Here is a 27,060-nt window from a genome sequence, read left to right as displayed (position 1 = left end):
TTGAAACTCGCTTCTCCCTTTTCTCTCCCTTTACAAATGTATTCTTTTAATTTTTAAAAATTTCAGCCGTTGGTTTTAAGTCTTCAGAGACGAAGTATAAGGGCCGAGCTTATACGACCGATTTGGTGATCTCAAGTAAAATTTACAGCAAAGTTAATCTCATCCGTATCTCATGAACGCAGTAGTCATTACTAGGACCTGTGGCAAACCAGAATACTTGTTTAGCATCAGTACTAGGACCATTTTGGTTTTGGAGGGAATGAGACCTTCAGAGGATTAATGGAATGGGTCTCAAGTTTTTGCCCACAATCCACAGTAAGAAATGTGTTTTACATCTTTCTTAACACACACAGTCTAGTGAAACAGTAAGCTCTCACTGCATAGAAAGTATTCTGTTTTCTTTTATTCTATCCTGTGCTTTTCTGTCAGTTTTTGTAAGGCTCTTGTGAGCCACTAAATTTATCATACTACTAGATATTTGGGTTTATAATAGTTTCAAAAACACCATTCTGGTCTAACTCCCTGTATTACTGTGTAAACAGGCCCCGGGAGAAGAAATGACTCTTCTAAGATCTTTCAGTTAATTGATTGCTATGCTGAAATAAGAATTAAGGACACCCAACTTCCAGTATTGTATTGTCTTCTAATGACTTAAATTGCTATTACCTTTTTTTTTTTTAAGTAGGCTCCACACCCATGTGATCAAGACCTGAGCCGAGATCCAGAGTCAGATGCTTAACTGACTCAGCCATCCAGGAACCCCTAAATTACTATTACTCTTAAGTATCTACACCAAGTATTTCTAGGGACATAGGAAGCAGAGGAATCATTAACTGAAGACACAGGAAACTGCTCTGAGGGTCCTTTGATGATCCCTGTGCATAGGACTTTCTCCACTCTTCTTTTTTTTTTTTTAACTGCACCTTCTCACTTTTATTTTCCTTTTTTTAAAAAAAGGTTTTATTTATTAATTTATTTAGAGAAAGAGCATGCAAGCAGAGGGAGGGGCAAAGGGAGGGAGAAAGAATCCCAAGCAGACTCTGCGGTGAGCGGAGAGCCCGATGCGGGGTTCAACTCCATGATCCTGAGATACCGAGATCCTGACTCGAGCTCCACTCTTTCTGCAACCCACTCAAAATTTTTCTTCACCACCTGGAGCCCTTCGGGAGTTACTTCCTTGAGGTCACGATAGGACTGTTCATCTTTCTGTTGGCTTCGATATCCTGATGACCAGAGTCTCCAGGAATCATTATCCATAACATCAGCAAGAACAATTTCTTTGGTGGTCACATCACCACCAAATTCAATCTTCGTATCAACTGGCGTACAGTTCTGGGGCAAGCAGCATTTCTCCAGTATTTCAGAAATAGCCTGTGTAGCATGACTCATGATATCCACTTCAGTCTGGCCTATAACAAGTCCAGCAAAGCAAAATTTTGCAGCAATTAGCTGTTCCTCAGACCACTGTGGATCGTTATTGGCATTGTCCTTGAAAAACAGCTCCACTTTAGGTGGGTAAAACTTATATCTCTCCTTGACACCAGGATTCCTTTTGAGAAAAGAACCAGTTGCTATTCTTCTACAAACCCATTCAATTGGAATCATTTCACACTTAGGTGCAATGAAAGCTGTCTCCCCACATTTTCTGGGGAAAGCAGTTTTGATACCTGCTTCCTTTAACAACTGAAAAATACAGCTGGTAGTTTTATTTGAGATTGCAGCTTTTCCTTCCAGGTGATTCTGGCTGCATTTCCTGCTGTTATCTGGTCCTTGGACGCAGGAGCACTTTTCCTGGACTATCTGGCAATTCATAGACTTCTTTTGTTTTATCCTCATGGAGTTTTTTACCAATATTCAGTACCTCAGCTGTCACCATTATCCTATGTGGGCTGGGGGCAGCGGCCGACTTTCTCCATTCTTAAGGAGGCTAATGCTCCACAGTGTGGCTTTCGTAAGAGCATCTGGTGGATACTCCTGCCTTTGCCTCTCTACGGGTTGTTTCTCTTCACTCAGAACATGAGGTTGGATAAGGCAGCCTGGACCTACAGTCTAGTAGGGATTTTGTCTATTATTCTTTCTCACTCGGGAAATCACACTGCATGCCCAAAGTCATTCTTCATTTAAAAAAAAAAGGAGATACCTTGCAGGGTGAAGATTATTTCCTTGACTCTGCCAATTAAATGGCTCAGGTTGCCAGTAATGAAGCTTCTTTATTTAGTTTTTGATGACTAGGAACTGGGTATAACAAACACACACCCACACAACTTAATAGAAAGAATAAAATAAAATTTTGGCTTTCTGTCATGAGATTTGAGAAGAGTACAGGTAGTATAAGTGGAGATTCCCCCCCACCCTTTTTTTTTTTTTTTTTTTAAAGATTTTATTTATTTGAGAGAGAGAGAATGAGAGAGAGCGAGTACATGAGAGGGGGGAGGGTCAGAGGGAGAAGCAGACTCCCTGCCGAGCAGGGAGCCCGATGCGGGACTCGATCCAGGGACTCCAGGATCATGACCTGAGCCGAAGGCAGTCGCTTAACCAACTGAGCCACCCAGGCGCCCCCCCCCACCCTTTTTTAAAGATTTTATTTATTTATTTGACAGAGAGAGACAGCGAGAGAGGGAACACAAGCAGGGGGAGTGGGAGAGGGAGAAGCAGGCCTCCTGCTGAGCAGGGAGCCCGGTGTGGGGCTTGATCCCCGGACCCTGGGATCATGACCTGAGCCGAAGGCAGATGCTTAATGACTGAGACATCCAGGTGCCCCTCCCCTTTTCTGTTTTAAACAATTTTCTGAGAAAAAGGGAGTATTTTTTTTTTAATGATTTTTTTAGTTTTAAGTAATCTCTACACCCAACATGGGGCTCAAACTCAAAACCCTGAGATCAAGAGTTGCTTGCTCCACTGACTGAGTCAGCCCAGTGCCCCCCAAAAAGGAGTATTCTTAAGATTCATAGTAGAAATCAAACTAAAATACTTAATTTATTTGAATATTTGAAATAAGATTGCCACACATTAAATTTGCTAATGATTTTAACTGTACACATTTTTTAGAGTATATTTGTAAATATATTTACTATGATATGCAATAATATATGTTGTGTAAATTAGAAATGTGTAAGAGAATTTACTTCTTTGGCTTTTAAATCAATTTCAAATAGACAAAGCTTCTTTTTGTATGTAATGGAAAAATTGGTTTGTCTGATATGAAGAAGTTAATCAGTAACAGTTTGTATATTAATTTAGAGATTCAGTGAAATAAGACTTAGAACTGAGAATGATATGTAGTAAATCAGTGATTCATCCATAGAATTGAGAATGATATGTAGTAAACCAGTGATTCAGTGATCGAGCCCCATATCGGGCTCCCTGCTCAGCGGGAGGCCTGCTTCTCCCTCTCCCTCTCCCACTCCCCCTACTGATTAGGTATCTGTACTTGATCTGGCTTGAGTTCATGTGAGATGTTGGAATGTATTTCTTAGCATTAAAATATCCTATTTTAGTATCTTTGATTTATAGTCATATAGGACTTTGAAGCTCATTTCCTAGCAACATCACAGAATCGGGTCTAAATAGTCTATTTTATTTATAAGAAGAACATAATACAGTGTTTATTGATTGATAACTTTTTTTTTTTTTTTTTTTAAAGATTTTATTTATTTATTTGAGAGAGAGAATGAGAGAGAGCACATGAGAGGGGGGAGGGTCAGAGGGAGAAGCAGACCCCCTGCCGAGCAGGGAGCCCGATGCGGGACTCGATCCAGGGACTCCAGGATCATGACCTGAGCCGAAGGCAGTCGCTTAACCAACTGAGCCACCCAGGCGCCCCTTGATTGATAACTTTTAAAAGTAAAAAACAAAATGCAAGCACACATGGAATTTTGACTCAAATTGGTTGAGCCTTCAAAAAGTACTTACTCATTTGTGAAAGTTCTCTTTTTACACAAGTCTTTTTTACAGTCAAACAAATGTTTAATAATGCAACACCATATTACAGTATAATGGCACTGAAGGGAGAGAATATTTTACAGCTGTGAAGTTTTTCTTTTTTCTTTTTCCAAGGCACAATGCTTGAAGGGAGAGTTGTCTGAAGGCAGGATGATCAGAAGCAGGGACTGCCCAGCTGTTCACTCATTTTAGTCATGTTAAATCATCTGATATGCCCGTAAGAGAGAAATGTCAATTGATTAATGAGCCAGACTATTGATTTTATGTTTTCAGACTGCTAGAGGAGATTACGCTTCTAGATACAAGCGTTTCCATAAGCCTTCCTTTTGACCAAGTGCATAATGAAAGTAAGCACAGAGTTCACTGAGGTTAGAGTTCCATGCTGGGATCCAGGACTTCCATTTGGTATTAAAAACAGTGTGTGCTGTTGTGTACTGGGGTTGTGTGTGTTGGGCTTAGAGTCAACTGACCTGAGTTCTAGCTGTGGCACTTCTCCCCTCTAACAGTGGATCAAATGATGAGGCTTATTTTAAAGAATCTTTAAGGGCGCCTGGGTGGCTCAGTTGGTTAAGCAACTGCCTTCGGCTCAGGTCATGATCCTGGAGTCCCTGGATCGAGTCCCGCATCGGGCTCCCTGCTTGGCAGGGAGTCTGCTTCTCCCTCTGACCCTCCCCCCTCTCATGTGCTCTTTCATTCTCTCTCTCTCAAATAAATAAACAAAATCTTAAAAAGAAAAAAAAAAAGAATCTTTAAAACTATGATAATTTCAGCAAGAGGAGATTAAATATAGAACATCAAAATAATTGAAATACTATGCGGCCATTCTCATTGCATGTCAAAGATGATCATAACACATTGTATGCAAAAATCAGTTTACAAAGCAGTAATTACAGTCTAATTTTTTTTCTTGTAAAATATACCCCCCCACCAAAATAACAAGCACCATGGGTGTGTGTGTGTGTGTGTGTGTGTGTGTGTGTAGTCTGAAAATCATAATTTTTTTTGTCTAGGAAATATAGAATAACTTGAATATTATATATTCAGATAGCTGAAGATAGCTTGCTGAGCTGTAAAGCTGAAACTCTTGTGTTTGGTGATTCCTGTGGGTTTCATTTATTTTTATTCTCTATCCTTTGTGTTTATTGGTAGTATTGAATATTTATTTTCAGAACTATAGTATCTTTTTCCATGGGAAGAAATGGATGGCCACAGGTGGTTTTCATTTTTTTTTGCATGAGGCATGTGCACTGACAGCCTTTGAAACTTAAATGCTTTGTAATATGCAGGTGCTTTTATTGTTTATAGAAATTCCTAATCCTTGTTTGAAATTTATTAAATGGTGTTCCATCTGTAAGCCTCCCTAAATTCCGTAGATTAATTAGCCTTTGTAAGGTTGCCTTTTATCTAACTTTAGTATAAACTCTTCCATCTGGGAACCTTCTCTTTCCTGTGCTTGTTCAGTGTTCTGTGTACTTCAGCACTCTGGTATTAAGTATTAATTATGGACATTGACGTTCTCAGGAATCATGAAGAACACTAAGAATAACAGTAGATTGAACAAAGTGGCATTGTCCAGAGAATAGTTTGATGTGGGGAATGATCCATCCATCATGGCTTTGCCACTACTGGGTGTGTGGCATTACTGAAGAGTGGGATAGTTACTCCATAGGGAAATTTTACAGATGATGGTTCTGTAAGTTAGCAATCTTAAGACGTTTCAGTTAAAGGAAAAAAAAAAGAGAAAAACACCCTCTTTTGACATCTCATGTGGCTTTTTTTCCTGGTAGGTTCTGATTGAAAGTTTGTTGACAGTATTTACTGCAGAGAGATTGGCTTTGGCTCTTTTGAGGAAATGTAGTATGGGGTTAGAATTGTGTTGTTATTTTTAAAGGAATGAATATATATTTTTAAAGATTTTATTTATTTTTTTGAGAGAGAGAATGAGATAGAGCATGAGAGGGGGGAGGGTCAGAGGGAGAAGCAGACCCCCTGCTGAGCAGGGAGCCCGATGCGGGGCTCGATCCCAGGCCTCCAGGATCATGACCTGAGCCGAAGGCAGTCGCTTAACCAACTGAGCCACCCAGCCGCCCCTAAAGAAATCAATATTAAATGATTTAATTCTATTTACTAGTCTCAGTAAGAATTATTGAATACCACAGAGTGGAATGTTTATTTTTTAAAAACATAAAAGGTCAGTAATTCAGTCATCTGTGTACTTAATCAACTTAATATTATTTGGTGCTTTTTATGGACTTAATTTTGCCACCTCACCCTCTGCCTCAAATAAATGAGACTAATGCTATAACAGATAGGTTCCATGACTTGTTTAGGAAACATGACAAAAATAATTTTGCTCAGTTAAGTTTTGATTATGGTAGATAATTGAGGGTAGGAAACCAAAATGTAGTTATTACATGGTTTTGGCTTCCAAGGTATAACATCTAGGTTGAGAGAGAGAGTTAATAGTCATGAAACAGTTGAGACCATTAAGTGTTCAGGTGTATTTTCCAAATTATAAGAGAATAAGACATTCAGGGAAGATGGTTTAGCATAATCAGAATGTAGAAGGTCCTTAGAATTAAGTTAGTGGAGGAGACAGCATTCGAAATTGGAGTAAACACTGTGCCTAAAGGAATGACTTCAGGCACATGTGGAGATATTAGAGTAGCCTTAAATGATAAGAATCTGGCTGTGGATTGAATAGTTGTCGGGTTAGGGCAGAAGGTATGGTTGTTTAGAGGGATGGTCACATTATGGGAAGGCTTTGAAAGCAAAGGTGGCCAGCGAGGATGCATGAATAGCTTGTTTTTGCGATAGAGTAGCAAGATAAACAATTTCTCCCAGGTGAGTTATCTTATAAATGGTAGGTAGGAAGAGATTGGAGACCAGTGAAAATATTTAGGAGATTATTGTAGTAGTCTGGGGATGAGTTAATGAGTGCCTACCTTGGGAGGGTGATGGCAGGAATAGATGGGAATAACTGAGACACACTGTCACTGGAAGAAACTTGGTCATTAGCATATCCTCAGTGCACACTGAGTGAGTGAACCAGAGGTTGAGAGAGGGGAATAAATATGGAGAATGAAGGAAGAAATAAGTTAATAGTGACTTCCTCCTAGATACCTTGAGAGTTACTTACCACTGATAGAAGATGGGTAGGATAAACAAATCTAGGTAGAGGGAGATGATGAGTTCAGTTTGTACATATGGAATTTGAAGTGGTGGTAACTTTGCAAGTAGAAGTGGCCTTATAAGTAGCTGGATACATGGTTCTGGAAAATAGTCAATTCAGGGCCTGAGACATAGAGTGAGGTGTATGGATATGTACATATATGGATATGTAAGGGCACTTTCTGAGAGAGTTTTTTTTTTTTCCTGAGGGAGTTTCTAAAGGGAAGATTGGAAGATCAGTAAAGAAGCCTTAGAAAACACCAGAAGAAATCATTCAACATTTAGGTTTTAGAGGGCCATTTTTTTAAAAAAATATTTTAATTGTTATGTTAATCACCATACATTACATCATTAGTTTTTGATGTAGTGTTCCATGATTCATTGTTTGTGCATAACACCCAGTGCTCCATGCAGAATGTGTAGAGGGCCATTTTTAATAATTTGATTTCAGTTTGCTTAATTTGAGTAATATATATATATATATTTTTAAAGATTTTATTTATTTGACAGAGAGAGACACAGCGAGAGAGGGAACACAAGCAGGGGGAGTGGGAGAGGGAGAAGCAGGCTTCCCACTGAGGAAGGAGCCCGATGTGGGGCTCGATCCCAGGACCCTGGGACCATGACCTGAGCCGAAGGCAGACGCTTAATGACTGAGTTACCCAGGCGCCCCTGAGTAATATTTTTTAAAACCTGTTTTAAAGCAACCAGTAACCTGTGTTTTGAACAGTTTAGTTTAAAAATGATGGTAAAAATCAGTATATTCTGATCTGATTCTAAAATCAGAATATTTCTGATTTGTTATAACTTTTCCTAGATTGCCGTGCTAAGGAGACAGCAACGTATGATAAAAAATCGAGAGTCTGCTTGTCAGTCCCGCAAGAAGAAGAAAGAATATATGCTTGGCTTAGAGGCCAGGTTAAAGGCTGCGCTTTCGGAGAATGAGAAGCTAAAGAAAGAGAATGGATCACTGAAGCGACAGCTGGATGAAGTCGTGTCAGAGGTGAGTGCTAGTGATGCACCCCGATGAGATGGGTTCAAGTATTGTTTTTTCCTGAGAAACCAATTGGAAATTGTGTAAAACAATAGCACTAGAAAAAAAGAGGGCATAGGGCGCCTGGGTAGCTCAGTCGGTTAGGCGTCTGCCTTCGGCTCAGGTCATGGTCCCGGAGTCCTGGGATCGAGTCCCACATCGGGCTCCCTGCTCAGTGGGGGGGGAGTCTGCTACTCTCTCTGACCCTCCCCCCTCTCATGCTCTCTCTCTCTCTCATTCTCTCTCTCTCTCTCAAATAAATAAATAAAAATCTTAAAAAAAAAAAAAAAAGAAAAAAAGAGGGCACAATTAACCCTAAAGCATTTGCAGTCAGAGTAAAGCATTGGAAAGAGGAGCTTGTGAGTTGTACCTCCCAATCTTCATTCAAAAGCTGTGTGTTTCCTTGGTAGCTTGCTTGCTCTCTTTTCTGACTAAATGAATCCCCTTGAGGACCCTAAATAGTCTCACCAGGTCTTTCCTTTTAAAAAAGAAAATACAGGGGCACCTGGGTGGCTCAGTTGGTTGAGCATCTGACTCTTGATTTCGGCTCAGGTTATGATCTCAGGGTCCTGGGATCGAGCCTGAGTCAGGCTCCATGCTCAGTGGGAAGTCCACTTGAGATTCTCTCCCTCTGCCCCTCCCCTCATGCTCTCTTACTCTCTGTCTCAAAAAAAAGGAAACACAAAATAAAAAATTTTAAAGACTTTTCTCTGTCCATCTGACCACTATTATGTTTTTTGCATTTTGTTGCTATTCTGGTCCCGATAAGGTCAATGTTCTCCTTAATTCTGTTCATGAAACCTGCTGTCTCAGGATTTCCCACTGCACCGTCCTGAACCAAAGGGATGCCTGTGCATAATGCATGGGCTTCTTCCACTGTTCTGTCTTGCCCTGAGCACATGGGACTGTTCCATCATGTTAAGAGATTGAAGAGACAGGGAAATAATCTACAGATGTATTTTAAAATTCTTTGAAGACCCATAAAAATGTTAAATTGTTGAATTCTTTCATTTTGGGTGCAGAAGAAACTGCAAGGGAGTGGCCCTTTTGTTTCTCTTCTCCCGCACCTTTCCTTTTCTCTTTCTGCTACAACAGGGAACCTAGAAGGCTCTGCTCTAGTCTTGTGAAAAGTACTGTTTCCTCACCTTTGAGTTTTGTTTTTTTTAGCTATTAAATTGGTGAAGAGGAGTGTGCTTATCTTAGATGCTGCTTTTTGTGAGATTGTTATGTAGTTTAACTGTATTTAACATGGTTATTTCTTTTAGAACCAGAGGCTTAAAGTTCCTAATCCGAAGCGAAGAGCTATCTGTGTGATGGTAGTCCTGGCATTTATAGTACTCAGCTACGGACCCATGAGGTAAGCAGAGACCTGTCTGTTCAGGTACTAATGCTAAAAATCTCAGTTCTCATTCTTTTCAGCTCTAGTTGTAAGCTAGAGAAAAACAGATTTGTTTTGTTCTCTTCAGAGAGAATAATTACGTAAGAAGAGGGGAAAAAGAAAGATTGGTTCCTCTTCCTTGTTCTTCATCTAGGTCTGGCAGAAAAATCATGATGTTTAATGAAGAAAGCCTTCAGTTACCAAACAGATCAGTGGTGGGCCTTGAAATCAAACTGCCCGAGTTCAAATGGTAGCTCCTCCACTTGGTAACTTTGTGGTCTTAGGCAAGTTACTTAACCTCTGTGCTTCAGTTCCTTACCTTTAAAATGGTTAAACCTTTATAATAATACTGTTACCTACCTGCCTCAGTACTGTGATGCTTGAGCAGCTTCAGTGATTATAAGACACTTGGGTGGCTTCCTCCCTAGCCAGAAAGGAAGCAGCTAGAGCAGTAATTAGCGGTTTCTGACTTAGTAGGTTTGGAATGGGAATCAAGAATCTAAATATTTTATAGTGTTCTAGTTGATTTTGGTACAGGTTTCTAGCTAATCATGACTTGAGAAACACCGCTTTTAGGTTAGAGTCGTAGAATACTAGAGTCATAGGTTAGAGTCATAGAATACTAGAATTCAGAGGGACCCTAGAGACCCTCTTTTTCAGACTCCCACTCACTGTGGCACATTTGATAAATAAATGAAATCAGCATCCTAGGTGCTGGGGAGTCAAAGAGTGATTAGACTGGGGCCATACCTTCAAAGATCTCCTGGTCTAGCTGAGAAGACAGACAAGTCAAAGGATGACTTGAGTATAATGTGATGAATATAATAATAGCAATATGAGAAAATTACTAAAAAAATATAAATGAGAATAAGAATTCCTTGAGAAGGTTCATGTCATATTGACAGATGTTCAGAACATGTTTTGATGAATGAGAGTGGTAAGGGAAATCCCCATAGAGGAAGCTGAATCTTGAAGTGTGATAGCAGTTTGTCAGTTGGAGAGTATGGAAAGAGATGCCAAGTAGAGGGACCACAGTAGTTAAAAGGCACAATTAGGAAATGGCTTGACGTTTTCAGGAAAAAGTGAAAAATTCATGTGTATCTTGTACATGTGGGAATGTGTATGAGGGAGATGGGGCTACGGGTATACAGTGGGGGCCAGATCCTGAAGAGCCTGGTGTGCTACTGTACACCATGAGGCAGAGGGCAGCATAATCAGTTTTGGTGTTGGGAAGGTGACTGAGGGGGGTAGCGAGAAGGGACCGGACTGAGCAGATGCTGTTGGCAGAGACAGCACCGGGAGGCTGTTGGTGTATTTGAGGTGGTATGTGCGAGTCTGGATTTGGACTGTGGTGATGGAAAGGACAGGCTATCTCAGGGTGCACCTCTGACATAGACTCTGGGGTTTGGTGACTGATACAGAGTGGGACATGAAGAAGAAAAGAGAGAAGCTAAAGATAATTCCAAATTTCTATCTTGAGGGACAGAACAGCGATGCTCTTATTTAAGGCAGGACATAGGAAGATGAATCATTTTATGATGGAGGATAATGGTTTTTATTAGTATGGGAAGTTTGTGATACTGACTAGATAATTGGGAATTACCATGATATATAGACAGACAGATGGTAGTGGAGTAGGTGAGATTATCCAAGGAGAACAAGTAGGGGAAGAAGAGTAATGAGAATCTGGGGAAACCAGCATGACAAACTCAGGAAAAGAAACTCGGAGTGAGTAGTGTTAGGGACAGAACCAGAAAAATGTGGTTTTCTGAAGCCAAGAGTGAAAGAGTTTCAAAAAGAGGCTTGTGGGGGCAGAGAAACCTGAGGTGAGAACATTGAATTTGGCAACTAGCAGCTTGATGGTAATCTTGGAGCTGCTCTGTGTTCCAGGCTTTGTGGTTGACACTCTTATCAGCGTTCATTTTGCAAGGTGATGTCCAGAGCCAACACATTTCCTTAGATACTATCTTCTGACCTGTGTAGACTGTAGTGAAATCCTCACTTCCTAACAGCTCATTTTTTCATGCAGCCTAAGATTGTGGTAGCTATTTCGAAGAGATGTATTATTAACTAAAATCCCCATATCTTTTTCACATGTTTGATGGTCAAGCTAGGTCATTCCCATTTTATTTCTACATAGTTTCTAAAAAGTAAAATGTAGATCTTGTATTCAACTTTCATTATCATTTGGTATTAGCACAACTGTCTAGAGCATTTGATATCCCATCATGGAGCCTCAGACACCCATGTACTTTTTACTAAAATGATTCAGTGGAAAGAGGTCATATTTCTGAGTTGACCTATTTTTGAAAGTTTATACTGTATTAGACATGTTACACAGAATATGTAGAAGAGATACCTGGAGCAAGCATTTAAATTATTAAAAAGAATTTTTTTACTACCTATTGGTATTTTACCCATATTCTTCATATTAAAATTATTTTTTCATTTAACTCTGATAATGGTAGTCTCAGAGGCTTTATGCAGTAGCGTTCGGTGGACAGTAAAGAAGATGGGGTTGTGCTGTAGGAAGTGAGGATGGGGTTAGGGATACACATTGTTGTGGAAGCCCTCATAAGTAAATAGAGATTTGGGGGAAAAAAAGACAATTTTTAAATGAATTAATGATGTTTACAGCTACTGAGGGTAGAGGGGGTGTGTGGGGATGGATCTCATTTCTATGAGCTGATGTGTTGATTCATTTTGGAAGGAGGAGACTTTGGTCCTATTTTATCACAAAAGTTTTGTGTCCAAAAAATTAGATGAATAATACAAACAGCAGAATGAAGAACGGGAGAAAGCTTAAATATTTGAAAGTCCTAAGCAACAGCCAGAGGAGATCTGTGTCTGTCTCTTTGTGAAGGCTTGAGGAACAGAAAGCGAAGAAGTAGTGGGAAGATTTAGGAAGTGTGCAGATTTTTAAAAACATGTTAAAAGGCTTAGATTGAAGAAAAGCAACAAAGAGCTGGAAGGAGTGAAGAAATATCGAAGTATCTCAACAGGTTGGAATATCTCCAGACACCAAGAAGGAAACAGAAAAGAAACTGGCTATGGAGCTCATAAAAACCAGGAACTATTTCTTCTCAACAAAATTTGGCATGAATGGTGAAATATCAAAGCTGAGAGAGCAACAGTGGTCTGAAAGACTGAAACCTGCCCCCGAACCAAATGTTGGCAGTGGAGATGTGCCATCACGTATGTTCTTCAGAAACATTCTTGATTGACCCCATCCTTCGCAGCCTCTTCACTGCAAGACTGAAGATCTTCTTAGGGCTGGGAATCTGCCAGAGGAGCAGAAACTCCCCAGTTGAACCTTATTAATACCATCTGGAATGTATTTATTGAATAACTTCCACACCCATGGCCGTGTATATCTATAAACCTTAAGCAAGCATTATTGTGTTTTAATTGGTATAGAAAAAAACAGATTGTGAGTTCTAACTGAACTTTTCTCAAGTACCACAAAACTAAGTCTGGCCAGACAAGCAGACATTTTAATGAGAGATTTCCAAAGCATTTTAAATTTAGGAAACTAAACTCTTTCAGAACAGATCACATTACCATAATAAAGTTGTCAGTGTTGTTTCAGATGTTCAGTGTAGAATTGAACTTCTGTGCCATATTGGTATGGGTCCAAGTGAAAAACTATCTAACACACAAGTTTGCTGCCTATAGGTATGCCTTAAGAAACATTTCCTGAAGGCACTTGTGGTGATGAAATATAAATACATCTTACCTCTAAGGTAAGAGAGTTTTGTGCAGCAACACTGACTAGTTTGAAGAGTTTTAGGTTACTGAATAGTCATCACACAGAAAAAGAAAATAAATCAAACAGACTTAAAAGGGTTAATTTTTCTGACCTTATTGATGTTACGTGGATGGTAAAGACAGCATCTAGCTTTTTCTGGCACAAGATTCAAAGAGCTGGCCCACTCTGGGTGGTCTATAAAAATAGTAACTCTGGGCAGCAGGGAATGGCTAAACTGGACAAATGTGAATTGGTAGGAAACCCTCTTCTTACTGTTCAATATTAGGGTTGATTCTATGATTATTAGTCCTATTTTATAGTTAAAGAACTGGAAATTTAACCAAGGTCTCTTTTAAAAATTATTGAAAACTCTGCCTTCTCTACTATACGTATCATAAAGTGGTTTTTTCCTACCATTGTCCAAGAAACCTTAAGGACTTCTGTTTTTGGCAATATGGTGGGCTAGAGGTATGGAGAACCTCTTTGCAGTTCTATACACCAAAAAATGCTGGATTAAAAAACACATCAAAACTCTTTTTTTTTTCTTAAATTTTTTTTAGATTTTATTTATTTATCAGAGAGACAGAGGCAGGCAGAGGGAGAAGCAGGCCCCTTGCTAAGCGAGGAGCCCAATGTGGGACTCAATCCCAGGACTCTGGGATCATGACCTGAGCCGAAGGCAGACGCTTAACTGACCGAGCCACCCAGGCGTCCCACATCAAAACTCTTTTATGTAATGGCTGAACTGAAGACAGTAAGGACTTCTTAGAGGCCAGAAATATAAAGATAACATGAATCCATTATAAGCTAGCTTTGGAAGTGATGCTATTTCCTGATCCTTTAGCCTAGAGTCTGGTGACAAGAAAGCTCTGGGGTCCTGAACAAGGTAGGAAGTCACAACTGAGCCCCATCCCCCCTTCCCAAACCCAAATAAAGCTGGAACTTCCAAAGAATGACATTTTCAGTTGCTAAAAAGAGGGGGAAAAAGTAGGTTGTCAAACTACATAGGGAGAGTATTGATAAGTACCTGTCTTGGTATTGGCTTTGAGTAGGATGGAAATAAAGAAAAAGTCTCCCTGAGAACTCATCATCACAAGCCTTAACTCATGTAGGTTTGAGACTGAATTTATACTACTGTTGTGACTCCTCAAAAAACCCAACCAAAAATTTAGTTTAAGTGGCCCTCTGTTGGTACTGCTAGGCTCCTGGCAAACAAATGCAAACTCTTCTCAGAGGAAAGTGCTATAAACATCCATCCTGAAAAACTGCTGCAGATCAGTTCCAACTGAACATGAGCCAACATCACCTCCCCCAAAATCATTAATCACACTAAGAAACAAGCCACCATGAACAAGAGTTGGGAGGAAATAACAAACTACAGAATCATACTCTGAAGACTACAGATATTTGAATCAACAGATACCAAGGTGTAAAATAAATATGTGAAATAGAAGAGGGCATTAAAGAATGACAAAGGAACAAAAGACTATCAGAAATGAACCAGACATTTTGAAAAAAATCTAGAAATGTGATAATAAGTTAAAATTAGAAAAACAATGCCCAGGTTAAAACAACAAAATAGGCGTATGTGAAGAAAAAAATTGTGAATGGGAAAATAGGGCTGAAGAAATACAGAGTGTAACAGAGAGACGAGATGGAAAACAGATTTAAGAGAGGAGGTCACAGTACCATCACCGAGTAATCAAAGTAGTATTTGTCAGGAAACATTCTGATATCTTGTACCTCCTGATGAGATGCACTGAAAAGGATACAATATCACTTATGTGATATTCTAGCCAAAAATGAATAACCTAACTTTTATAATGAAAAAAATACCAGATAAATCCACACAGAGGGGACAATGTATAAAATAAACAGGCTGTGATCTTAAAAAGTGTCAAGGTATTCAGGAAGAAGGAAAATAACTTCAAAGGAAGGTTTGAGATGCAGATATGAATGGCCAACAACAACAAAAATAATAGTTGTAGATGAAGCTTTTTTTAAAAAAGTTGATGATCTAAAACATTAACAATGTCTAGTTTGTAAGGTTAGAACAAATGAAGATGGAAGTATTTTCTGTACAATAATACCTGATAAATTGGGAAGGGTGTGATGGAAGTGAAAACATTCAAAGTTCTTATTCTTGTTTAGAAGTAGGTAAAAATATTGATTATTTTAGACTTGTTAAGTTACATTAGCATTTTAAAGTTTTGGGTTAACCCCTAACAAAATATAATTGGAGTGTATCATTTTGAAATCTAGTGGAAGAAATATCACTGAGATGGACAGAACAACCCAAAAGAGGGAAAGAGACTATGAGAATATGAAAGCACAAACTGTGATAGTAGAAATGAATCTAGAATATTATCCATAATCACAATATGTGGAAATGGACTGAACTCTGCATTTAGAAGGCAAAGATTGTCAGACTGGGGCGGTGGGGGGGTGGTGGTAGGGAGGCAGAATTCGACTTTATGCCTTTTACAGGAGAAACACCTGACAGTGTCAAGCTACAGAAAGTCAAAGTTGAAAGTCAACGGATAGAAAAAGCAAGTAGTAGCGAAAAGAAAGCTGGAGTTGTTTTATTAATATCAGACATGTATACTTTAAGGAGAAGGCATTATTAGACATAATTACTTACCTGTTGATTAAAAAGTTAGTTTACCAGGAAGATATATAATTCTAAATTAGTGTAAAGCTAATAATAGACCTTGGAAACAATCGTTAGAAGAACTACAGGGGAAGCTGGCATTCCACTGCCATGGTGGGAAATGTGAGTGTACCTCTCTTGATAGAGCACACTGACAAAATCCGCAAGGCTGGAGAAGATCTGAACGTTACCATTATGAGACCTGATCTAATGGCCATTTAGATAAACACTACATTTATCAACACATAGAGTTTTTCAACTGATCTGTGCTAGATCATAAAGGACATCTCAACAGATTTCAGACTAACATGTAGACTACATTCACTGTCAGTGTAATTAAACTAGAAATCAATAACAAAAAGATAAGAACTTCTATTCTACTAAAACTTAAAAAGCACAGTTCTAAATAACTCATAGATCAAAGAAGAAATCATAATGAAATTATTACTGAGTGATATTAAAAATACTATTTATCAGACCTTGTAGGAAGTATCATGTTACATGGAAAAAGCAAATTGCAGAGTATTTACAGTATGATTACATTTATATCAAGTTCAGACCAAAAGAACTGTACCATATGAATGTGTGTACATATGTGTGAAAGCTATAAAGGAAAGCAAGGGAACTGTTACTACAAAATTCAAAAGTCACATTGGGCAAGTTTAACTCACATGTAGGCCAGGCTAAGTATTTCTGCATGGTGCTCCCAAATCATCCTGTTTACATATCATAGAACTTGTCACACTGGCCGGTTATTTGTTGGTCTGTCTGTCTTTACTGCTATAGCTCTTGTGTTGTTTTCTTTTTCTTTTTTTTTTTTGAGAAGCTCTGCCGCAGTCCATTTTTTTATTATATCCTCAGCATTTAGCATTATATGTACAGTACATGGCAGACACACACACACAAAAATGCTGCACTGAATTACCAAGAAGGATTTTGTCAGGCTGACAAGGAGAGATGGGCATTCCAGGCAGAGTTAGGGAGGATGGCTTTTTACCTGCAGTTAAGAAGCAGTCAGAGATGGCTGGAGCTCACTTGACTCTTAGATCATGCTTGACATAGTGGAGCTACTTAACAAATCTTTGTTGGATGTGGTTGAGTGACTGAACAGATGAATGAGGGACTCCTGGAATGTGAATGAGCATAGACTATCTGATGGGGAGTGGAAAGCAGTAGGGCTGAGAGGGTAGGCTGTGGCCAGTCCCTACAGGGCATCATGTTCCCTGCGGAGGAGAAGACCCCAAACAGTGACCATTGCACGGTATCATTCTAGTGAGTACCTAGTAACATGGTGTGTGTTGTGAGTGTCATACTGGGAAGAGGAGGTAAGTGGAGATGGTGATTATAAGAAAGGTTTCACCCGGGAGAATGAAATTAAAGATTTGTAAGGAGAGGAGAGACAGGTTCCATGGGAGGTGTAGGATGCACGACACTAATCAAAGTATGATACAGAGATGGAGAAGAAGTTATTTACCCCTGTCTACCCTTGTTGTTGCCTTAAAAAAACAATACATAAGGCAAAAAAAAGTCTTCACTTCCTGGGCCTCTTATGACTGATTAAATTTTCCTATTTTTTTTTCTAGTTTTATGTTTTTTAAGATACCTTAATTTTCATAACCTATTCTCTTTATCTCATTACTACTACTTTCTGCCTTGTAACGTAGTTTCTTCTACTCATTTTTCATACACTTAGTCTTCTAGGGATGTTGGAATTGGATCGGACACAGTATAAGTGGTTATCAAGTTTAAATTTTTTGAGGTGGAGGAAGAGAGATTTTCACTGTCGGGAGGGGGCTTAATTTTTAGAATTTCCTCCTCTTGGGTTCCTGCTTTCTTAAAGCAGTGTTCACATACTTGATGTTGGTCATACCAGAGGCATGGTTTTCATTGCTACTCTGTGCTGATGTGTTTCTGTTTTGTTGTTATTTTAAGTTTGTACCTTAAGATCATTTTGACATTAGGGAAGTTTAACTCTCCCCCATACCTTCAGGATTGATGTAAATTTCAGACTTGTACAGATATCCAGGAAATAGGGTATGGTCAAGGGAATGAGCAGTGTTCCTTTTAGACATTTGTAAAAATATTTCTTGGTGGAGGGAAGTAGAATTAATTTAAGAAAAGCGGGGGAAATAAGGGAAGAAAAAGGGAAAATAGATTAATCTTGATGGAAGAAAAGAGTTTCCCAAAGGTTCTATTGGCAACATAAAGTTTAACCAGTGATAAATTGTGTTAAAAATACTTCAGTCTTTATAAAACCGGATGGTTAAGAGCTAGTTGGAGAAACATTGGTCTGAACCCTACTTGCAGTCTGTCGTTTATTGTTCCGAGTTTGGTGGACTGTTGAGTAATGTTTTCACCGCAGAAGTTTGAGGTTTTGCAAATTTTCCTTGCCTCCTTAAAAGTTTGGATGAAAAAAAAAGGTTGGATGATTTTTTGTTACATTTTCTCATAGTGGTTCTCGAACATGGCTATATATTAATAATCACTAGGAAATCTTCAAAAGGGAGGAGCCCTGCCCAAAACTTGTGGAATCTGGTAGGATGGGTCTAATTCAGTTGTTTTTATTTTTTATTTTTTTAAAGATTTTATTTATTTGACAGAGAGAGACACAGCGAGAGAGGGAATACAAGCAGAGGGAGAGGGAGAAGCAGGCTTCCCGCTGAGCGGGGAGCCTGATGTGGGGCTCGATCCCAGGACTCTGGGATCATGACCTGAGCCGAAGGCAGACGCTTAACGACTGAGCCACCCAGGCGCCCCTAATTCAGTTGTTTTTAAACAAAATGTTTTCCCCCGGTGATTCTGAAGTATGTCTAGAGTTGAAAACTGTGTAGTGTTTCCTTCCTTCCTTCCTTCCTTCCTCCCTCCCTCCCTCCCTCCCTTCCTCCCTTCCTCCCTTTCTCCTTTACCTTGGCCTCTGTGGAAATTGTAAGAGCACTTATCCATTGGATTAGAAGATAATGTATACATGAGAAGTTTTATTAAATCTCTAGACAGACACCTCTATACTCAAAGGTTTGTCTTATGTAATTGAGGAAATGTATGGACTTCTGTACTGAATAAGAGCCACAGCATAACCTTGTGAGGGGAACTTCTTCCTGGCACATAGGACTGCAGTTCATAGATTCCTTTGTTAGTTTCCCCCTTTCTATTTTAAAAGTCACTGTCATCATCCTCCTATTCTGAAAGTACAAAGCAGTATCTAAGGAGGTTTTGAGTATGCTAGGTCTTAAAAAAATAACAGGTGTTTGAAATTGACAGTGCTTTTTCCTTGTTTGTTCCGGGTTAGGTGCTGTCCCCTCACTAGAACGGAATCTTTATAGTCTGAGACATTAGACTTGGATGAAGAAGGGTAAATCATACTATTTAAGGGCCAGCTACTCTGTGGTTTGCTTATGAGACTGTGTTAAGGAAAAGCTGACCACAGAAAATATGGCATTGAATTTGAGTTGTCTGGAACTAGTTAGAAATAAAATCTCTTTATTCTAGCATTCTCTAAGTTTGTCAGCTTTTCATAATTTTTACAGGAAAAACTCTAGCTTCTTATCCTGAGATGAGCCTGTCCCCAAATCTGGCTCTAATTCCTGTTCAATTGCTGAGCACATTTTGCTGTATGAAATCATTATTGGCTGTAGGTTAAAAGTTACTATATAACTTAAATGTCAGAATTCAAACCACCAAGTATACTTGGTTTTGTTCAGCCAGATTTTAAAATGAAAGCTAATTCAAGTTCTTGGCTAAAAGTACTTTCCACATTTATCAAAGTGACACATAAACTGAAGAAATACAATACATCTAAATAGCAGGTGTTACTGAATCTGGGCTTGCAGAGAGGTAATAGAGCTAAGGGTAGTCCGTTCCCCAAATCGTCTCATTTATTCATGTTCTTCAAAAAAGTATCCGTGGAGAGTAATTGGTTCTCTTTTCTTCCAGCCTCTGTAGATTTCATCCTTTGTTTTAAAAAATGGCTTAGAATCTGTCAAGTGCAGAGCTGAGTTTTGAGGGCATGGAAAAATCTGTTGATGATATTCTTTAGTTTTGGACTTCGTGTGAGTTGTATATTGGGAGGTTTATAAAGAGTACCAGTGGCCTTAGCATTCATTGCTTGGCTACCTTTTGTCCCAGACTTGAGTTGTTACAGTAAGGAGAAGGGCATTTGAAATCAGAAACCTACATCCTTTGCCAGTTGCTTCTTTACCTTGAGTAAGTCATTATGTCACTTTCAAGATAAAAGGAGGTAATGTAACTTCTGCTGCTTTCTATCTTTTGAGAGGGGGTCACTGAGAAACCAGGGCAGATGAGAAAACTGTCAAAGTTGAAGTTGGGTACTTTGATGTTTTCTTCAGGCCCCAAATCTTAGTCAACATGTATGGTGTGTCTGAAGCAGCTTTGTCAACCGCCATTTCCAGTACTTAGTATATTCAGGTAGAATCCTGCTATATAAGTTGATCAAAACATAAATGATAAAGCAATACACAACTTTACTTGTAGTAAGGGAAGGTCTAGCCTAATACTAAGGTAGTGTAGGATAACTGAAACTTTTGATTTTAAGAAAATATATGTGTAATTATCATATATCATTTAAGCTTCTAGGCAGTTTGACATTAATGCCTTATTTTCTCCAGATTTGAGCTGTTTTGTCATTTCAGGAAGCATTTGAAACGTAAGTATTTTAAGGGCCATTATACAGATTGGTGTTTTTTTTGTTTGTTTTCTTTTAAAAAGATTTTATTTATTTGAGAGAGAGAGACAGCGAGAGAGGGAACACAAGCAGGGGGAGTGGGAGAGGGAGAAGCAGGCCTCCCACCGAGCAGGGAGCCCGATGCGGGGCTCGATCCCAGGACCCTTGGGATCATGACCTGAGCCGAAGGCAGACGTTTAATGACTGAGCCACCCAGGCGCCCCTGTACAGATTGTTTTTAACTGAGTTACAGCCAATGTAACACGCATGAACCATGAGTGTGTGGTGTACGTTTAGACTTCATGTTGTCTGTGTGTTCTGAACAAAAACTGGCATTAATATATTCTGTCCACAGTCAGTTTATCACAGTCCATGACCTCTGAGGAGCTAGAATTAGGGAATCACAGAGAGTCCATATGCCTTTTATGGCTTTCTCTCTCAGCCCTTCTCTGTAAAGCAGCATTACTTGCTTTCATTTTTCCTTCCTATATGGGTTTTGTTGTTATTGTTGTGAATTTGAAAATGCGAGATAGTTGGAAATAAGACTGTTGGAAGAAAAGAAGATGAATGAAAAAGAGAAGAGAATTAGTTCTAGAATAATCTCGGTTGGCTGTATGTTGATATCATCCGTGCTTGGTTGGTAAGGTAGTGGTTTTTGTATTTGTCGTGTTAAGCTATTTTTTATCAAATACCTTGTACCAAGCAAATGAGCCTAAGCAATTTTGTAAATTAATTCTCCCAGAACTATGAGGGAAGGTGTTATTATCTCTGTTTTACAGATAAAGAGACTGAAATCACAGCTAATTATGTTGCAGAGCTAGGATTCAGAGTCTGCCTTTGGAGCCTTTGTCTTAATCACTAATAGAGCCACTCAGGCAGGGGAAAAAGAAGTTGGTATTTATAGATAGAGGAGTTAGGACTTGATCCAGTAACTTTACCCATCCCTTGAAAGCTTAGGATTGGCTGTGAAAGGAGAATATACTCATAAGTTGACTAGATTGATGTAAATATAACAGAAAAGTGATTGTACTCAAATTTGTAGGCATCTTTTTGACATTTAGAATGATCAGAGGATGCCTTTCTCAAGTGAGAAGATACCAAAGAGTTATTTACACACAAACTTTATATTAAACGTTGAGTCACTGACTTCAGCAATTAAGTATAGTGTATTAGTTATTTATTGCTGTGTAACAAATCACCCTAAAACTGAAAGGCTTAAGACAACTTTACTTTGCTAAAGCTCTACGATTTGGGCAGGGCTCAGTAGAGACAGCTCTTTGCTCCCATGGAGTGTTAATTGGGGTGGCTTGGGTTTGTGGACCACTTTCAAGATGGCTCACGCATCATGGTCAGCAAGTTGGTGCTGGCTTCAGCTGAGACTGCCAGGGCTATGGGCCAGGGTTCTCCGTTCTTCATTTAGGCCTCTCCACAAGCTGCTTGGCTTTCCTCTTAGTTTAGTGGCGGGGTTCCAAGAATGAGCATCACCTATTAGAAGAGTGCTTACTTTATAATTGTTCATTGAATGAGTGAAAGGATCTCATGCTGTTTTCTTGCTCATGTTGGCTCACTTGGCAAACTGCCATTGTAAAGTACATGTTTCTTCTCAGGGTCTGGTAATCCCTGGTTCTGAGAACTGCTATTTAGAAGGTTTTTAAAATCTTGATTTAAAGATTTATTTCTTTATTCAGTCACATTTCTGTTTCTAGTAAATTACCCCCAGTTACTACTAGCCTGCAAAAATCATCTGTGAACCATTCAATAAACAGAAAAAACTTCTTTAAGATTTGGAGAACTCCCTTGGGGAACTTTTTGTCTTTAGCCTCAGTTGCAATGAAAATTAACATAATTTCCTGTTCCTGGATCTGGAGATGGTGTAATAATGAGTTCACCACCTGCCATTCTTGAGTTGTGAGTTAGTGTCCCTAAAATGAAGATCTGGATTTTTCTCTTGACATGAGGCAGAATGGTACATACATTTCATCTGTTTGTTATTTTTAAAAAAAAAAAAGGGTGAGGGAATATCTTCTCTGAACTAGGCATTGTCCTAGAACAAAACAGAGGTCCCTGTACTCCTTAACTTATATTTTAGTGAGGACAGACTGACAGTAAACATAATAAGCAAATATAATGATAGAATTGTAGTTTCTTTGAACAAAGGGGGTAAACTATAGTAGAGTGAATGGTTTTACAAGTGTGAGGGTGGTTGTTGGAACTGTAGTTTTATAGTGATCATTGTAAAGTAGACATTTGCACCAAGTCTTACAGAGAGGGCCAACCATATAGATATGTGGGGGAAGAGCATTCCTGGCAGAGGAAACAGCCAATGCAAGGGCCCTAGGGTGGAGGCATGCCTTGCACGTTCAAGGAAAAGCAAGGAGGTCAGGGTGACTGGACTGAAGTGAGCAAGGGGGAGAGTAGTCGGTGATGAGGCCAGAGAGGTAAGATGGATGGGTTAAGTTTAGTGGGGCCTTGGTCATTTTAAGGTTCGGGGCTTTTGCACGGTAGAAATGGGGAGCTGTCTGAAGGTCTGAACAGAGAAGTGACATCATAATCTGACCCAGATTTTAAAACAGTCACTCCAGTTGCTGTGTTTAGAAAGGGCAGAACCTGGCGAGCTGTGCCACCAGTTGCTTGGTGTCATCCTTGGGACACGTAGCACTTTTTGATTCATAAAAGTGTGTTCACATCTGTCGTTTCACTTGAATCTTTGGAAAACTGTGAAATATTTGTCATTTTTGCTCTTGTACACGTGAGGAGTTGGAGGCTCAAGAGAAAGTCTCCTCAAGTGGGGAGTCTCAGAGCCACACCTTGCACCCTGATCTCTTGACTCCAAATTTTGTGCTCTTCCCGCCATCCTGCATTAAAGCTGGAAGAACTCCATGCTCTTTTCAGCTTCAAGTGATTTCAGGTTTTCATGGGTGGTTCTCCGATCAACAGCAGCAGCATGTGGGTTTCTTTGGGAGGTGAAAACCAGTAGGATTCTTACCTGCTGAGATGGCTTGAATTTAAAATTGATCTGCTTGTACGTACTGTAAGAAAGCAGGTTTGCAAAGGGTAGAATGGATTTGGAAATGTGCTGTTTTTTGTTCAGCCACTTGGTATGAAAATTGGTTATTTGAGATCATTTCTTAACAATTAAGTGGCTTCACAGATAATCTAAAACAGTTGTTGGCTTTTAGAATTTTTGTAAATGAAAAAGTAAAGTAACAATTCTTATAATACTTTTTCCAGACTTTTGGGGAAATCGAAATTATTTGTGTTTTTATCAATCTGTGCTTTCAGGCCTGTTGGCCCATGACATGAGCAAGGTTTACTGGTATAATGATTATTTTGTGGCTTAAAACTCTTGTCACTCTTGTGGAATAACATGTTTCTGATCACAGAGATGTGGGGACTTTCATTTTCTTAATATTTATTAGTTTATTTAAAAATACAGAATAGAACCTAATTTAAGCTAATCATGAAAAGAGTTTGATTAGACTGTTTTATTAATGTTGTGAACTATAAACAGTCATTGCCCTTACTACACTCACCCTTCCCGTGACTCTGAGCCATCTCTTTGTATTATTAGAAATCTCATTCTTCCAAAATTAACAAAAAGGGTCATGCCAAGAATCTAAAAGTTCACATCCACGATTTTCTCCTCCTCTTTCGTACATTTGGCTACTGTCAGATTCCTTGTTAATATTTGTGGTGTCACACTTGTACCTAAGACAGTCTTGAAATAAAGCTCTTCCATGTCTTTCAAATATTAATAAAAACAAGGGAAATATAATTCTGCAGTTACTCAAATGGTTAAAATTAGTTTCTGTAGGTCATTTCATAGGGTTTAAGCATTTATAGTTTGTGGTTTTTTTTTTTTTTTTTTTGAGCTGAATTGGACAGTCGGTTTGTCTGTAATTTAGCTTAAGAGAAATTTCATTTTAAGACTTTTAAAAAAATCTACAAGGAATGGAGGCCAAATGACAACAAGAACCAAAAACAAATAAGTGAAAAACTTTAACAGATTCTTTTCAAAATTTCTTTTTCTTTTTTTTTTAAAGATTTTTTATTTATTACTTATTTGATAGAGACAGCGAGAGAGGGAACATAAGCAGGGGTAGTGGGAGAGGGAGAAGCAGGCTTCCCACGGAGCAGGGAGCCTGATGTGGGGCTTGATCCCAGGACCCTGGGATCATGACCTGAGCCGAAGGCAGACATTTAATGACTGAGCCACCCAGCCGCCCCTCTTTTCAAAATTTCTTTTTTTTTTTTTTTAAAGATTTTATTTATTTATTTGAGAGAGAGAATGAGAGAAAGAGAGAGAGCATGAGAGGGGGAGGGTCAGAGGGAGAAGCAGACTCCCTGCCGAGCAGGGAGCCCGATGCGGGACTCGATCCTGGGACTCCAGGATCATGACCTGAGCCGAAGGCAGTCGCTTAACCAACTGAGCCACCCAGGCGCCCCTCTTTTCAAAATTTCTTAATATATTTTTCAAAATACATTCTGGGCCAATGAGTAGATAATAAAGTTGAGGCTAACAAAGGGTAGAAGTTACTGGAGTAGCTCAGGTTAAAGGTAAATTGCCATTACCCTGTGATAGTCATTACCTGTGTGGGCAGCAGTGAAAAATAGTGATCACTTAGGAGCCAAACCAGTCAACATCAAAACTGATTTCTGGCAAGTGCAGCTGCCGAGTGACTGTAGTGCATCTCAGTTACAGATGGAATAAACTAAACTGATGGTTGAACTCAGGGTATTTGCTTGGAACAGCCATAAGTCGTGAACTGTCTTCATAGTCGTATTAACATCATCCAAAGAACAATGGTTGGTAGAAAGGCTCTTTTAAAACTTCCAAGTATTAATAATGCTGAACAGATTTACTTTATAAATCATGCATAAACCATACAGATGTCCACTTTTGATTATACCCTTCCACATACTTCCTGTCTGACCATCCCGCCCCCCCCCCCACCGTCCTTCTCCCCAGGTTGTCCACTTCTGTTGGATTCATTGTGAAAAATGTGTAATTTTTAGGGAATGAGATAGGAAAGATGTGTAAGACAAGATTATTTAAAATGGTAGTTCTCAAACATTTGAGTGTGTCACAGTCACCTAGATGGCTAGTTAAAACACAGAGTTGTTGGGCATCATTCCTAGAGTTCCTGGGTGAGTACGAATGGGGTGGGGCCTGAGAATTTGCGTTTCTAACCAGCTGTCAGGTGATGCTAATGCTGCTGGTCCAAGTACCACACTTTGAGAATCACCGTGAGAGGAAGGTGCTTTCTGATCAAGAGTGTTAATTGCTAGTTGACGGTAGGATTCAAGGAAACACGAGTGAAGTTACTTCCTGAAGCCATAGCAGCACTTTGGCTTGGCAGTTATCAAGGGAGCCTCCTTTTAAAAGCTTATTTATAACCCTTAGCCAGGACATAGGAAAGCAGGGGAGCTGTTCTAGTAATCTGTTGTTTTTCCAGTAGTCGAGGCAACTAGGAGATCATTGTAATACCAATTTTTAAAAGAAGGAATGTAGATTCCCCCATTTGACCAGGGAATTTAACAATCAGGGAAGATTCTGATACAGAAAGGGATATGATAGGGGCACCTGGCTCGCTCAGTCAGTAGAGCATGTGACTCTTGATCTTGGGGTTGTAAGTTTGAGCCCCATGTTGGGTGTAGAGATTATTTATAAAATGAAATCTTTAAAAATAAATAAATAAGAAAGGGATATGATACTGAGAGCCAAAATTAAAACAGGAAAAAAACATGCTTGTTTTGTTTTTTGTTACTTGAATAAATTTCTAGACTTCGTGATACTGTGGCAGGCAAGGCCATCCATAATCCAGCCTTGCATTATTGTTCTGGTCCCCTTTCTCCTCTCTCTCTGAAATGATCCCCTTCTTGCTATGTCCACACACCCACACACCCTCTCCTGCTTTACTTGCAATTCTCTGAGCAAAACATGCTCTCTTATACCTATGTGCTTTTTTTCATACACTATTCCATCTGTATGGAATGCCTTCCCTCACTCCCTTTTCCTTTTCCACCTGTTTATTTACTGCTTTTCATTTAAGATAACTTTGTGATCCTCTTAGTAGAGATCAGGTGCTTTAGCTCTATGGTTCCATAGCATTCATCATTAACCTTTATTATGACATTAATCACTCTATTATCTTTTATCTGTATCAACATCTCCCCCACACATACACTGTAATTTGATTTTTGCCTTTTTTTAAATCTTTTTTTAACATGCTTTTAATTAATTAATTAATTTATTTATTTAATTTTTTTTTTTTTTTTTTTAGAGGGAGAGGGAGTGAGAGAATCCCAAGCAGGCTCCACACCCAGCAATTTGGGGCTTGATCCCACAGCCCTGAGATCATGACCTGAGCCAAAATCAAGAGTCAGACGCTCAGTAGACTGAGCCACCCAGGCGCTCCTACCTTTTTTTAATCTTTGAGTCTTTAGCATTATATATGGT

General features: G+C 39.2%; 1 protein-coding gene and 1 pseudogene across 1 annotated transcript in view; one reads left to right on the top strand and one right to left on the bottom strand.

Moving 5' to 3' along the window:
- Positions 1-27,060, top strand: part of ATF6 (activating transcription factor 6) — a 209,362-nt gene that overhangs the window by 43,294 nt on the left and 139,008 nt on the right. Inside the window, exons 8-9 of the mRNA XM_036103526.2 lie at positions 7,931-8,116; positions 9,412-9,503. Of these exons, the coding sequence (XP_035959419.1) occupies positions 7,931-8,116; positions 9,412-9,503 (278 nt within the window). The remainder of the gene's footprint in view (positions 1-7,930; positions 8,117-9,411; positions 9,504-27,060) is intronic.
- On the bottom strand, positions 143-1,876 carry LOC118542929 (bifunctional phosphoribosylaminoimidazole carboxylase/phosphoribosylaminoimidazole succinocarboxamide synthetase pseudogene; annotated as a pseudogene).

The sequence above is a fragment of the Halichoerus grypus genome, chromosome 7, assembly GCF_964656455.1.
Source record: "Halichoerus grypus chromosome 7, mHalGry1.hap1.1, whole genome shotgun sequence".
NCBI classification, from domain to species: Eukaryota; Metazoa; Chordata; class Mammalia; order Carnivora; family Phocidae; genus Halichoerus; species Halichoerus grypus.
The sequence above is the reverse complement of the archived record's forward strand: the minus strand, read 5'-3'. Positions and strand labels throughout refer to the sequence as shown.